Source organism: Lampris incognitus, chromosome 16 (assembly GCF_029633865.1).
Source record: "Lampris incognitus isolate fLamInc1 chromosome 16, fLamInc1.hap2, whole genome shotgun sequence".
Lineage (NCBI taxonomy): Eukaryota > Metazoa > Chordata > Actinopteri > Lampriformes > Lampridae > Lampris > Lampris incognitus.
This window is the reverse complement of record NC_079226.1, coordinates 9251273-9262167: the sequence shown is the minus strand read 5'-3', so window position 1 is coordinate 9262167 and position 10895 is coordinate 9251273. Positions and strand designations below refer to the sequence as shown.

The 10895-nt window shown below is 41.6% G+C and overlaps 1 protein-coding gene across 2 annotated transcripts in view; it reads left to right on the top strand.

The window, feature by feature from the left end:
• Positions 1–246: 246 nt before the first annotated feature.
• The window catches only part of LOC130126434 (leucine-rich repeat and fibronectin type-III domain-containing protein 5-like), a 45541-nt gene continuing 34892 nt past the window's right edge, over positions 247–10895 (top strand). For both annotated transcript variants that reach the window (XM_056295948.1, XM_056295949.1), the window contains exon 1: positions 247–449. In XM_056295948.1, the coding sequence (XP_056151923.1) occupies positions 253–449 (197 nt within the window). In that variant the 5' untranslated portion in view covers positions 247–252. The remainder of the gene's footprint in view (positions 450–10895) is intronic.

Below are 10895 nucleotides of genomic sequence, written 5' to 3'. Positions count from 1 at the left end.
TGCTGCCATCAACATCAGCCTACGGTTACATTGCTATAAAGCTGTTATAATGGATATAATGTACAGCTTCTGTAGCATCATACAGTCACGTGTAACGTCTGAAGTTCACCGGGGCATCTCTATTTCACTGTAAATGGCACTTGAACATTTAAAAAGAGAACCTCATGAGCATTTCGTCATCGGTGTAATTAACAGCCCCCCTCCCCCCTCCCCTCTCTCTCTCAGGTGTTGTATCCAGGTAGGGTGGTAACCATGGAGAGGCTGTTGCTGTGTGTGATGCTGGCAGTTGCCATGGCAGTGCGGGCACAGATCTGTCCGAAGCGCTGCGTATGCCAGATCCTGTCACCCAACCTGGCAACCCTCTGTGCCAAGAAGGGTCTGCTGTTCGTGCCGCCAAACATCGACAGACATACCGTGGAGCTACGGCTGGCCGACAACTTCGTCACAAGGTAATATAAGCAACATTAATACCGCCGCTGCAACATTTATGATACATTTACTCGTTCAGCAGAGGCTTTTATGCAGAGTGCCAGTCAGCATTTAGCAGACACGTGTGAAGGTTACCAGCTGGCGTCACAGAGCTACATAGCAATCAGGCCATAGCCAAGACCGCGTGTCATGTTGAGTGCATTTATTGTAAGCGTGTCTTAGAGCATCAAGAGGCGGGTGAATATGAGAATCAACGCACAAAGTAGATCAGTCAATCAAGTTGCATTTTGTACAGCGCTTTGCTAGCTGCAACAGCCACTCAGAGCTCTTTACAATTAATAAATTCACACACACACACAAATCCTCTCATATATTATCAATACCACAATGGGAAAGATCTTTTGATTTTACTATGGCAAGCAGATGAATAGCAGCAAGTAAAATAGAGTAGCAGAAAATAAAATAGCAGCATTAAAGTCAACACTTGCATTACAACCGTTGTACAAAAAAGAAAATAAGGTCGAACATGGTCCTCATATCAAGACAACCATCTTAGCTGGTCTAAATATAATATACCAGGCTTTACTTGCGGTCATGCTTGCTGTCAACACGAGCGTGGTGTTGCCAGTTACATTTCCTCCTGTAAGGTTTTCACTTGATCTGTGCTACCGTCGAGTGAGCACTATAATTTTCACTGGCAGAAATACTGTGCCTCAGTATTACTGGATCATGCATAATGGAAAACACACGTACATGTACACTGGCACACGTCAGAAGACAGGCTGCAAATCATGCTGTCAAGTGCAGCTCGATAGGTGTCAATAGTAAATAGTAATGATGTAGTTAAGTATGGGTCCAGCAGTACCAGCCAGCGCCAGAACATATTTAACAACTTTATTTATAGGTTTATAGTTTGTTTTTTTTTCTTAAGAATATACACACAACCCCCCCCTCCCCTGGATACCCAAATATGCAAGCAATACTTACTGAAATAAAAATACTCCTGTTTTTAAAACTGTTACTTTTACTACTACTGCTACATTAACTTGTAATTTTGAAACTAACTGTACATCATTTTGGAGACGGTGGCACTGATGAAAAGACAGGAGCTGGAGGTGGCAGAGTTGAAGATGATAAGATTTTCATTGGGAGTGACGAAGAAGGACAGGATTAGGAACGAGTATATTAGAGGGACCGCTCAGGTTGGACGGTTTGGAGACAAAGCAAGAGAGGCAAGATTGAGATGGTTTGGACATGTGTGGAGGAGAGATGCTGGGTATGTTGGGAGAAGGATGCTGAATATGGAGCTGCCAGGGAAGAGGAGAAGAGGAAGGCCAAAGAGGAGGTTTATGGATGTGGTGAGGGAGGACATGCAGGTGGCTGGTGGGACAAAGGAAGATGCAGAGGACAGGAAGAGATGGAAATGGATGATCCACTTTGGCGCCCCCTAACGGGGGCAGCTGAAAGAAGAAGTAGTAGTAGTAGTAGTAGTAGTACATAATTTTTGAATGGTTACAGTTCTTTTTTTCTTTTTTGGGGGGATGAAAAATACACAACGGTAGGATAAAACTGGATTACTATCGGTAAACCAAAATGAGTCTGGGGGCTGGGCAGCAAGCAGCGGGTCACTGCTGGTCAGCAGCTGTGACGATGGAGTGGACAGATAGTCAGTCGCTGTGCTAAGGCTCAATACGGGTTAAAACAAGATGTCACGTCAAGTCAAAGCTTAAAACGCACCAATCTCATTTTCGATTCAATCCTTCGGTGCTGCCATTGCATTGAGTGGTGGTTTTGTTTGGTAGTTTCACCACAGTCATTGTTGTTAATGGCACGGAGGTATTACTGCCGTGTCCCGTGCACTTGAGAGTGCTTTGATACAATCTACCAAAGCAATTAGCACAAACTACTGGCCTTGTTATAGTACAGTAGCCTCTTTTCACAGCCACCAAATATGAGTCTCATTGTACAAAGCATTCACCAATTAGAAATCAATATACTGAGGCACTTATTTGTCCACTTTCAACTAACACATGCTTACCGTAAAGCTTCTCATGTGGCCTACAGAGGGATTTGTTTGAATAAGACACTGTGTCAATTTGGACACGATGGCATGGAAATGTTAGCAGAAAGTGAGGCTGGCAAGAGAAATGTCAGAATACCATACCAGTAGTATTCACATTATACCTTTATAGGAACAGAACCACTAAATAAGTGCACCTCAAGTGCTGGATAATGGAACAAAGATTGTCAGGTGATCGATAGCCACATGTCCAGTGATGTAGTATTCTGAGTTTTTAAACTGTGATGCCATAACAAGATTAAATGATAATTCCAGTATTTTTACAGTGTTTGTCATTCCTCATATTGGTTATGACATCCTTTTACTCAGCTTAATTCAGTAGATGTTGGACAGGGGATCACCGCTGGACTCAGCTTTACATCGGTGTCTTATGGGACAAGTGAACAGGAGTCTTTAACCCCCCCCCCCCCCCAGTGTCTCGGTCAGACTGTGTCGATGACTGTCCATTATCTATGACTTCTCTGTGGTGCTGGCCGGCTAGTTGTTTATGGACGGTTACTACTCATGGATGTATAATAGTTGAACTGGATACTGGACCTAAAAATGGCGCCTGTTCATTCCTATGAGACTTGCTGTTCTGGCACATATGCCAGAAAAGTTTCTGGCTTCCGGGTTACTTCCGGGTACACGGGGCCCACTGAATATGCGCAGTATGCCTGTATGCTATGAGAACAAGCGAACCACATTCAGGATCCGGCGCTGCGTGTTCATGAATGCTATGCTAGCGGCCTTCATGGATGAATAAGACTACTACGGGGCATGTTCAAAACAAGGTCTAACAAGGGACCAATAAATCCGACGCAAAACCACAAACTCAAAATATCTTGATGTGTGAAAGAGAAGCTCAGCTCTGTGTCATATATTCACCTTTACCTCCGATTTGTGTTCATCCGAGCAGCGTCTGTTTAACCTGGCAAAGATCCTCGCTCCCGAGACACATGACCACGCGTAGAGGGCTCGCACACAGCCGTGACGTCATGCAGGGAAAAAAAGAGATTTTTCTGGGCTTCAGAAAATTATTAAAACCCCATGGCTTAAAAACATACAATACAAAGAGTGATAATTGACCATGATTATAGCTGCAGGTGTCCTGTCAACAGTTTTACAGGCGTCTCTTTTACAGTGGTGGTCTATGGGGAAAATGCTTTTTGGGCCGCAGGGGATTTTTTTCACTGCAATACCACGAGTGACCACTGGAAAGAAATTGGCTGCAAGGCTGAGCGGCGGTGGCGTATCCAGTTCTACTATAATAACATCCATGTTACTACAACCTACGGTAAGTTTTAGGCTGCCAGGAAGTAGATCAGCAGTGTCATCCACCAGTGATCATGTGGGACGTTTCAGGTGATAATTTTTAACCTTCACTTCCAAATACATGCTGTGGACAATTGGGTTAAAGGGGACTTGCTTAAATACGTATGATGCTCGTGTTTTGTGGCACCGAGAGACGCCATTGTAAAGCCGAGTCCTGTGGTGGGCCTGTGTCCAAAATCTCAAAAAGGAAGCCGGTGAGTAAAACAATATCATAACCAACATGCAAGATGGTTAAAAACTACAAAAATGAGACCCAGATTGAAAAAAAAAAGAACGTTAATAAAAAGTATTAGAAACAGATTTTGTTAAATTTCAGCGGTAAATAATCCTTAACCGTTATATCTTGAATGTTAATGACGTGGTCGTACGGCAACCTGCACACAAAAACTGAGCAAAGCAAATGTAACAAAACATTTTCGCTTTGATTCTTTTTTAAATCTATTTAAACGTTGCCTTCCGCTCATTAAGAGGGACTGCATGATGTGCTAATGTGTCCAGGAGAATAGCGCCACGGCTGCCTGGTCAGGTGATGCTCATGATGGTGCACCGTCTCCCCACTGGGGCTTCGCGAAGTCTGTCTTTGCTTTTAAGCTCCTCTCAAACCCAGCTCTCCGTTTTCAAGGCTGCAAGGTCAGCTTGGTGACGTTCTGTCTGTGCCTGCCTTTTAGCTGCTGCCAGCCCCCATAATCACCCCCAGCATACTGTTGTTCTCCAAGTATGTGAGTCATCACACGTGTGAATTAGTTTCACGGCACTTGTAAGTTGGAATAGGATGGCCATTCAAGTTTAGAACAGCATGCTGTAAAGGAGAGAGAGAAAGAAAGCGAGACACAGGTCAGGGAAAATTACATTGAATATTATTAATAACGTCACCCTAACCCTAACCAGATCATGCAGTGTATTAATCATGCAGGACTTAATATTTAAGTAACAGTATCTTGTCCGGCAGCCATGGCGTGCGGTGGATTTATATTAAACATACTGTAAGGCACAGTGGACAAAAATGCACCAAGAGTCCATACAGTTTTGGATAAACCCTTTTTAATTTGTGTTTTGGAAACTTGATATAAGCCACCTGACATTTTTGACTCACGTTTCATTAGGTATATGTGAATTATGTCCATTTTGAGTTACTTGAATCATGTACAGTATCTTGATAATCCATCAGTTATTTAAGTTTGTTCAGTGTTTAACCTTTTTGGCCAAACACGCACCAATGAAGTACTGACACAACTCTCTATTGCTCTGCATATGCCCACATGGATCTCTACATAGTTTAACTTACATTTACGCATAAGCACTACTACTGCTATGACTACACACAACTAAAACTGCTACCATTATCATCATTAAGGAAACAAATAATTTAAATAAAGTAATGATGATAATAATCATACATTTTATTGACATAGCAATTTTTCAGAGCTCAAGGACATTTTCCCAAGTGTGAGGAGAACAGAGGCAACCCCCCCCCCCAAAAAAAATCAGACAGTAACAGGCATAAAGGAAAAAGGATTTAAAAAGTATAGCTGCAAGCAGCGGTTCTGGGGTTCAAGCCAACACAGACCACTAAACACTTGAAAGCTTCAACAGCTTAATTAAAAATACCCACCGAGTTTGATGGTGTCTGGACAGACTGGCAGGCCTATGCACGTGTTTGGAACTGGCGGTACCCCTTTTCAGCGATATCAAAATAGCCTTACACGTGACTCAACATTGGCATGAAACATAGCCTGCGAGTTTTGTAATGTTTGGACAAAGAATTTCTTATTTATAGTATGATTTTTGTTATGCCACAGCCATTTTCTGCATTTATACCCCCCCAGTGGTAGATTTGAATGAAACTTTCAGAGAATGACTCGGGTACCTATGTAGACATATCCTGCAAGTTTAATAATGATTGGCCTGACAGACGTTGACTTTGGTCTCTTTGTGCTAAGCCACGCCTTTTTGAAGTTCATTGGTCAATATCTTGAAAACTAAATGAGATATCACACATCTTTATACAATATTGCTACGCTTGGTCCAATAATGATCCACAGAAAATTTGGTAGAAATTGGACCAATGGTTTAGGAGGAGATGTCAAAATTAGTTTTTCAGGGGCGTCCGGGTAGCGTAGCAGCCTATTCCCTTGCTTACCAACACGGGGATTGCAGGTTCGAATCCCCATGTTACCACCGGCTTGGTCGGGCGTCCCTACAGACAGAATTGGCCATGTCTGCGGGTGGGAAGTCGGATGTGGGTATGTGTCCTTGTCGCTGCATTAGCGCCTCCTCTGGTGGGTCGGGGTGCCTGTTCGTGGGGGGGGGGGATAGCATGATCCTCGTATGCGCTACATCCCCCTGGCGAAACTCCTCACTGTCAGGTGAAAAAGAAGCGGCTGGTGACTCCACATGTATGGGAGGAGGCATGTGGTAGTCTGCAGCCTTCCCTGGATTGGCAGAGGGGGTGGAGCAGCGACCGGGACGGCTCAGAAGAGTGGGGTAATTGGCCAAGTACAATAGGGGAGAAAAGGGGGGAATTTTTTTTTCAAAGAATTCAAAACAACAGAAAATCTAGTCAGACGGACTTTAGTAGTTCTTGGCAGCAATTTATATTGAGGGTAGATGGATATCTGTACCAAATTTCATGTAAATGGGACTTAGGGCATAGGAGTTATGACTTTAAGTTAAGCTTTAATTATAGTGCCACCATCAGGCTGATAAGGGTTATGTTTCTTGGGCAGCACTGGCACACATGTTCCAATTAATGGGCAAAAAAATCTCATGTCTACCATTTACCATCTCACAGGAATTTGTGCAAATATTTCTGAAGAAGAAAAATAATAAACTAGCACTAAAACAATAATAAAGAAAACATTACAGCAAATAAGCAGTTAAATTAAAAAAAAAACATGACAGAGGACGAGAGTTTAGCAGCTACTCCTGCTTGGACAGCTCGGTCTTTAAATATTCTGATGATCATTTCTCACGTAAAGCGGAAAAAGTCAAGACACTAATCTGTGATGCCATCAAGAGACAAAGCCTGGAGCTGCTCCACTGACGATGAACAAGAGACCCGATTTTGTGGAAATGGAAACGGCACCCAGGGTGAATTTTTGGGAATATGAGCACAGTATCTGGCACCACAACTGCAATGTAGTGAAACTCGTGTGGCGTAAAGAACAGTTTATTTTGGGCTGAAAAGAACGTTTTGTTTCTTTGACAGTCGGGCGACTCAAGGCTGTGTCCTGATGACATCACAGATGAGTATTCATTACTTCATTTCTAGCCTTCAGCAAGCATTTTTCATGCTGACAAATATTAAATGGGATGCTCAAAATACAAGGAATAAACATGCAAAATCGTTTTTACCATTTCTGTTGCCTTTGAATATTTAAGCCCACTGCCTTTAACAAAGTGTTGTAAATGGTTTGTACTGCTGATTGATGCTTTAAGGAAAATTCCAGTTTTTTTTTTTGTGGGTCTTATTTTCATAGTATTTTACATCATTCCTATCGATTGTTGTCGTATTTATAGTATATGTACCTGCCTCATTGTGGAGGTTTTTGGAGGTGAGCCCTGACACCCTGCTTTACAACGGCATTGGTGGGGTAAACTTACACAGACAAGTCCAGTCCATCTAAAAATCTCTAATTTGCAAGTGAAAGTGGAAAAAGTTGAAATTATAAATTGATTAGACAAAATTAAAAGTAAAACTAGTTAAATACTGCAACTAGAACTTGCAGAAATGAGCTAATACACTTAACCTATTCTGCACGCACACAAAATTTGTTTAGGCTACATTGGTGAGTCTCACATGGAAAATCCACATCTTATAGTGGTATAGTGGTATATAAAGTATAGTAAGTTCCTGTAAGTTGTCGTTCCTGTCTTTTAGATGAAAATCTTTTAGATGTCTGTATTGCTTTTGATAATATTCACTGACCATTTCAACTTAAATTCAAATTGGTATCAGTGACACAGTGCTAAATTTCTTACCTCTCACATGGAGCTTTCTCTGCTATGAAAGAAAACTTTCTGCTTCAATACTTTTTACTTGTGGCGTTCTTCAAGGTTCAATTTCAGGCCCCACCCATGTTTTCACTTGGCTATAGACCTCAAATGCAGTGTCACAAATAACATTTTACCAAGTGCCGCTAATTATCATTAGAGATTGAATGTCAGCTTCATAGCAAAAAGGATCAAGTATTGCAAATGGATTTGTCTGGCTCAAATTATTTTTATTTAACCTTTATTTAATCAGGAAGGTCTCATTGAGATAAGGAGTCTCGTTTTCGAGTCCTGACCAAGACAGCAGCTACACACAGACATTTAGGTTGCACAAAATACAAGGAACACAACATAGATAATCAAGGCAGTGCTGTTGAAACAATATTAAAGGCTACCGTGTAGACATGCAAGTGCTAGCAGGATCCATCACCAGTAAATTGGTGGGTTTCTTAAAGACTCCCGGTGGAATCACATTAGGCCGTTTCAGGCTCTTTTGTAGTGAGTGCCAAGCATTTGGTGTAAAAAAAAAAAAGCCTTTTTGCCAAGCTCAGTACGTACGGACTGTGGGGACCGACAACATCAAATAGTCCTGACACCGTAGCCACTGAGATTACAGGAGATGCAAACACATAGATAAGAAGGCAGCAAACCAAGGAGGGACTTGAAAATAAATGTAAACCGAAGAACAGTTGGCTAAGGAATAGAGTACAGTGATGAGTGAGGGGCCTACACCCAGTGGTGAAACTCAAGAGCACTGTGGTAAGCCGTAGCCAACATATGAAGACAATAAGCAGGGGCATTCATATAGAGCACATCACTGCAATCAAGTAGGGGTAGGAAAGTTGTATCAGCTAGTCTTTTTCTAGATTTAAAAGAGGAACAAGATTTATTTGTAAAGTAGAAGTGCAGCGTTCGCTTCATATTTTTTTTAAAAGCTGTTCAGTATGACATTTAAAAGTCAAGTGGTCACCAATGATGATACTGAGGTACTTGTTACTAGACACAAGAACAACTGCAGTGCCTCGAGCAGAGGTCACACTAGGAAGCACAGGCGGCAACTTCTTGGCATTTGTAAACATCATTTTTGTTTTGTCAACATTCATCAAGTTAAAGATCAACTTTATTGTCATGTGTTTAGAATACAATGAAATTCTTGTGCTGTGGCTCTCTCTGCCTTAACCTAGGGGACACAAGGACAAAAAAAAACAGACTATGTACAAAGAATTCATACATTATGTACACAATAACACAACAGTGTAAGGTGCATATGCATGCATCAGCTGTTCAGCAACCTGACTGCCTGTGGAAAGAAACTTGCTGAGATGGGTGGTGTGTGATTTGAGGCATCAGTCGCATTTTTTAGATGGAAAGCTCAAGAAGAGAAAATGAGCAGTGGGATGTTTTGGGCTTTCCTTTTGCAGTAAGTGGTATAAATATTATTAAGTTGTGGTAGTTCCATGGCAATGATTTGGTACTCATTTTAAAACTCTTGAGACGCCTCAGAAAATACAGTCTCTGCTGTGCCCTGTTGACAATGCAGTTGGTGTTAGGGTGTCTGTGATGTGTAAACTGAGAAATCTATAACTGTCTACAATTTCAACAGATGAAGCATTGATGGAAATAGGAATGTGTTTTCCTCTGATCTTTCTAAAGTGAAAAATGATTTATTTTGTCTTCTTGGCATTTAGAGAGAGGTTGTTATCATGGCACACCATATGGTTAAATCTTCCACTTCCCTCCCATAGGTCCTCTCATCATTGTCACTCCTAAGTCCAATTACTGTGGTGTCATCTGTGAATTTAATGATGCCATTGTCATATTTAGCAACACAGTCATGTGTAAACAGACTGTACAATAGGGGACTGAGACAGCAGCCCTGAGGTGCGCCGGTCTTAAGAACTAATGTAGATGAGTATGTTTTACCTATTCTCACAGGATGGGGCCTGCCTGTCAGGAAATCAAATAGCCAATCACAGATAGAGTTACTCAGACCAAGACCCCTGAGTTTCAACAGCAGTTTGGATGATACAATTGTATTAAAAGTGAGAGTAGCTTGTAGCAAGTCCCCATAATACAGTGCCATCTTCAAAGGAGTCATACATTGAGTACACCAATTTGAGTTGCTGTGAGTGCATGATGTTAAAAGCAGTCAACAATGACTCTAGGGCTTGAGTTCCCGTACTAGCACAACAATATACAAGTCATCAGCATATAAATACAGAGAAGTATTAGGTAAATCCAGGCCTACGCCATTTACGTAGATAGTGAATAGTGTTGGCCCCAAAACGGAAACCTGAGGCACAGCCTTGTTGACACCAAGCATACATGAAAACAAACCCTCATTTTTTACATAATGATTTTGTTCATTGAGATAATTTTCAAACAGTATGGTTAGTCAGACCAATGCTTTATAGTCTCTGTTTTAAGATAATATGGTCCACTGTACAAAAGCATTATGAAGATCAATGAAAACAGCAGCACAATGCTTTCAGAGTCCAGGGCTTCTGTAATGTCATTCACCACTTTTTGTGCAAGAGTGACGATACTGTGCTGCTCTCCGAATTCAGACTGATGGACTGATAAAATATCATTGGTGCATAGAAATTCCTTAATCTGGTTATTAACCAGTTTTTCCATAACCTTAGCTAAAACATAAATTGGAAATAGGTCAATAATTGTTCAGCACTGAGAGGTCCCCTCATTTTAGGGAGCACATGTGCAGTTTTCCAAATAGGTGGGGTAGTACTTGTTTCAGAAGTATGATTACAAATGTGGGTGACTGGAACAGTGATAAAATCTGCAGCAAGTTTTAAAAAGAATGGATGTAGATTATCTGGACCTGCTGACTTTCTAGAATCCAGTCCTTTTAAAGTTTTATGGACCTCCCCAAGGGAGGAAAGAGAGAAGGTCTGAGAAGCACCATCACGAGCACAGCTGATTGAGGAGGTCTCATGGTCAGAGTAGGCCAGTGAGTTGAACAACGGGGAGGAGTCAAACAGGGAGCTAGAGGCAATAAAATGTCTGTTAAAACAGTCTAACGTCTCAGCTATATCTGACACTGGTCCTGAATCAGCAGTAA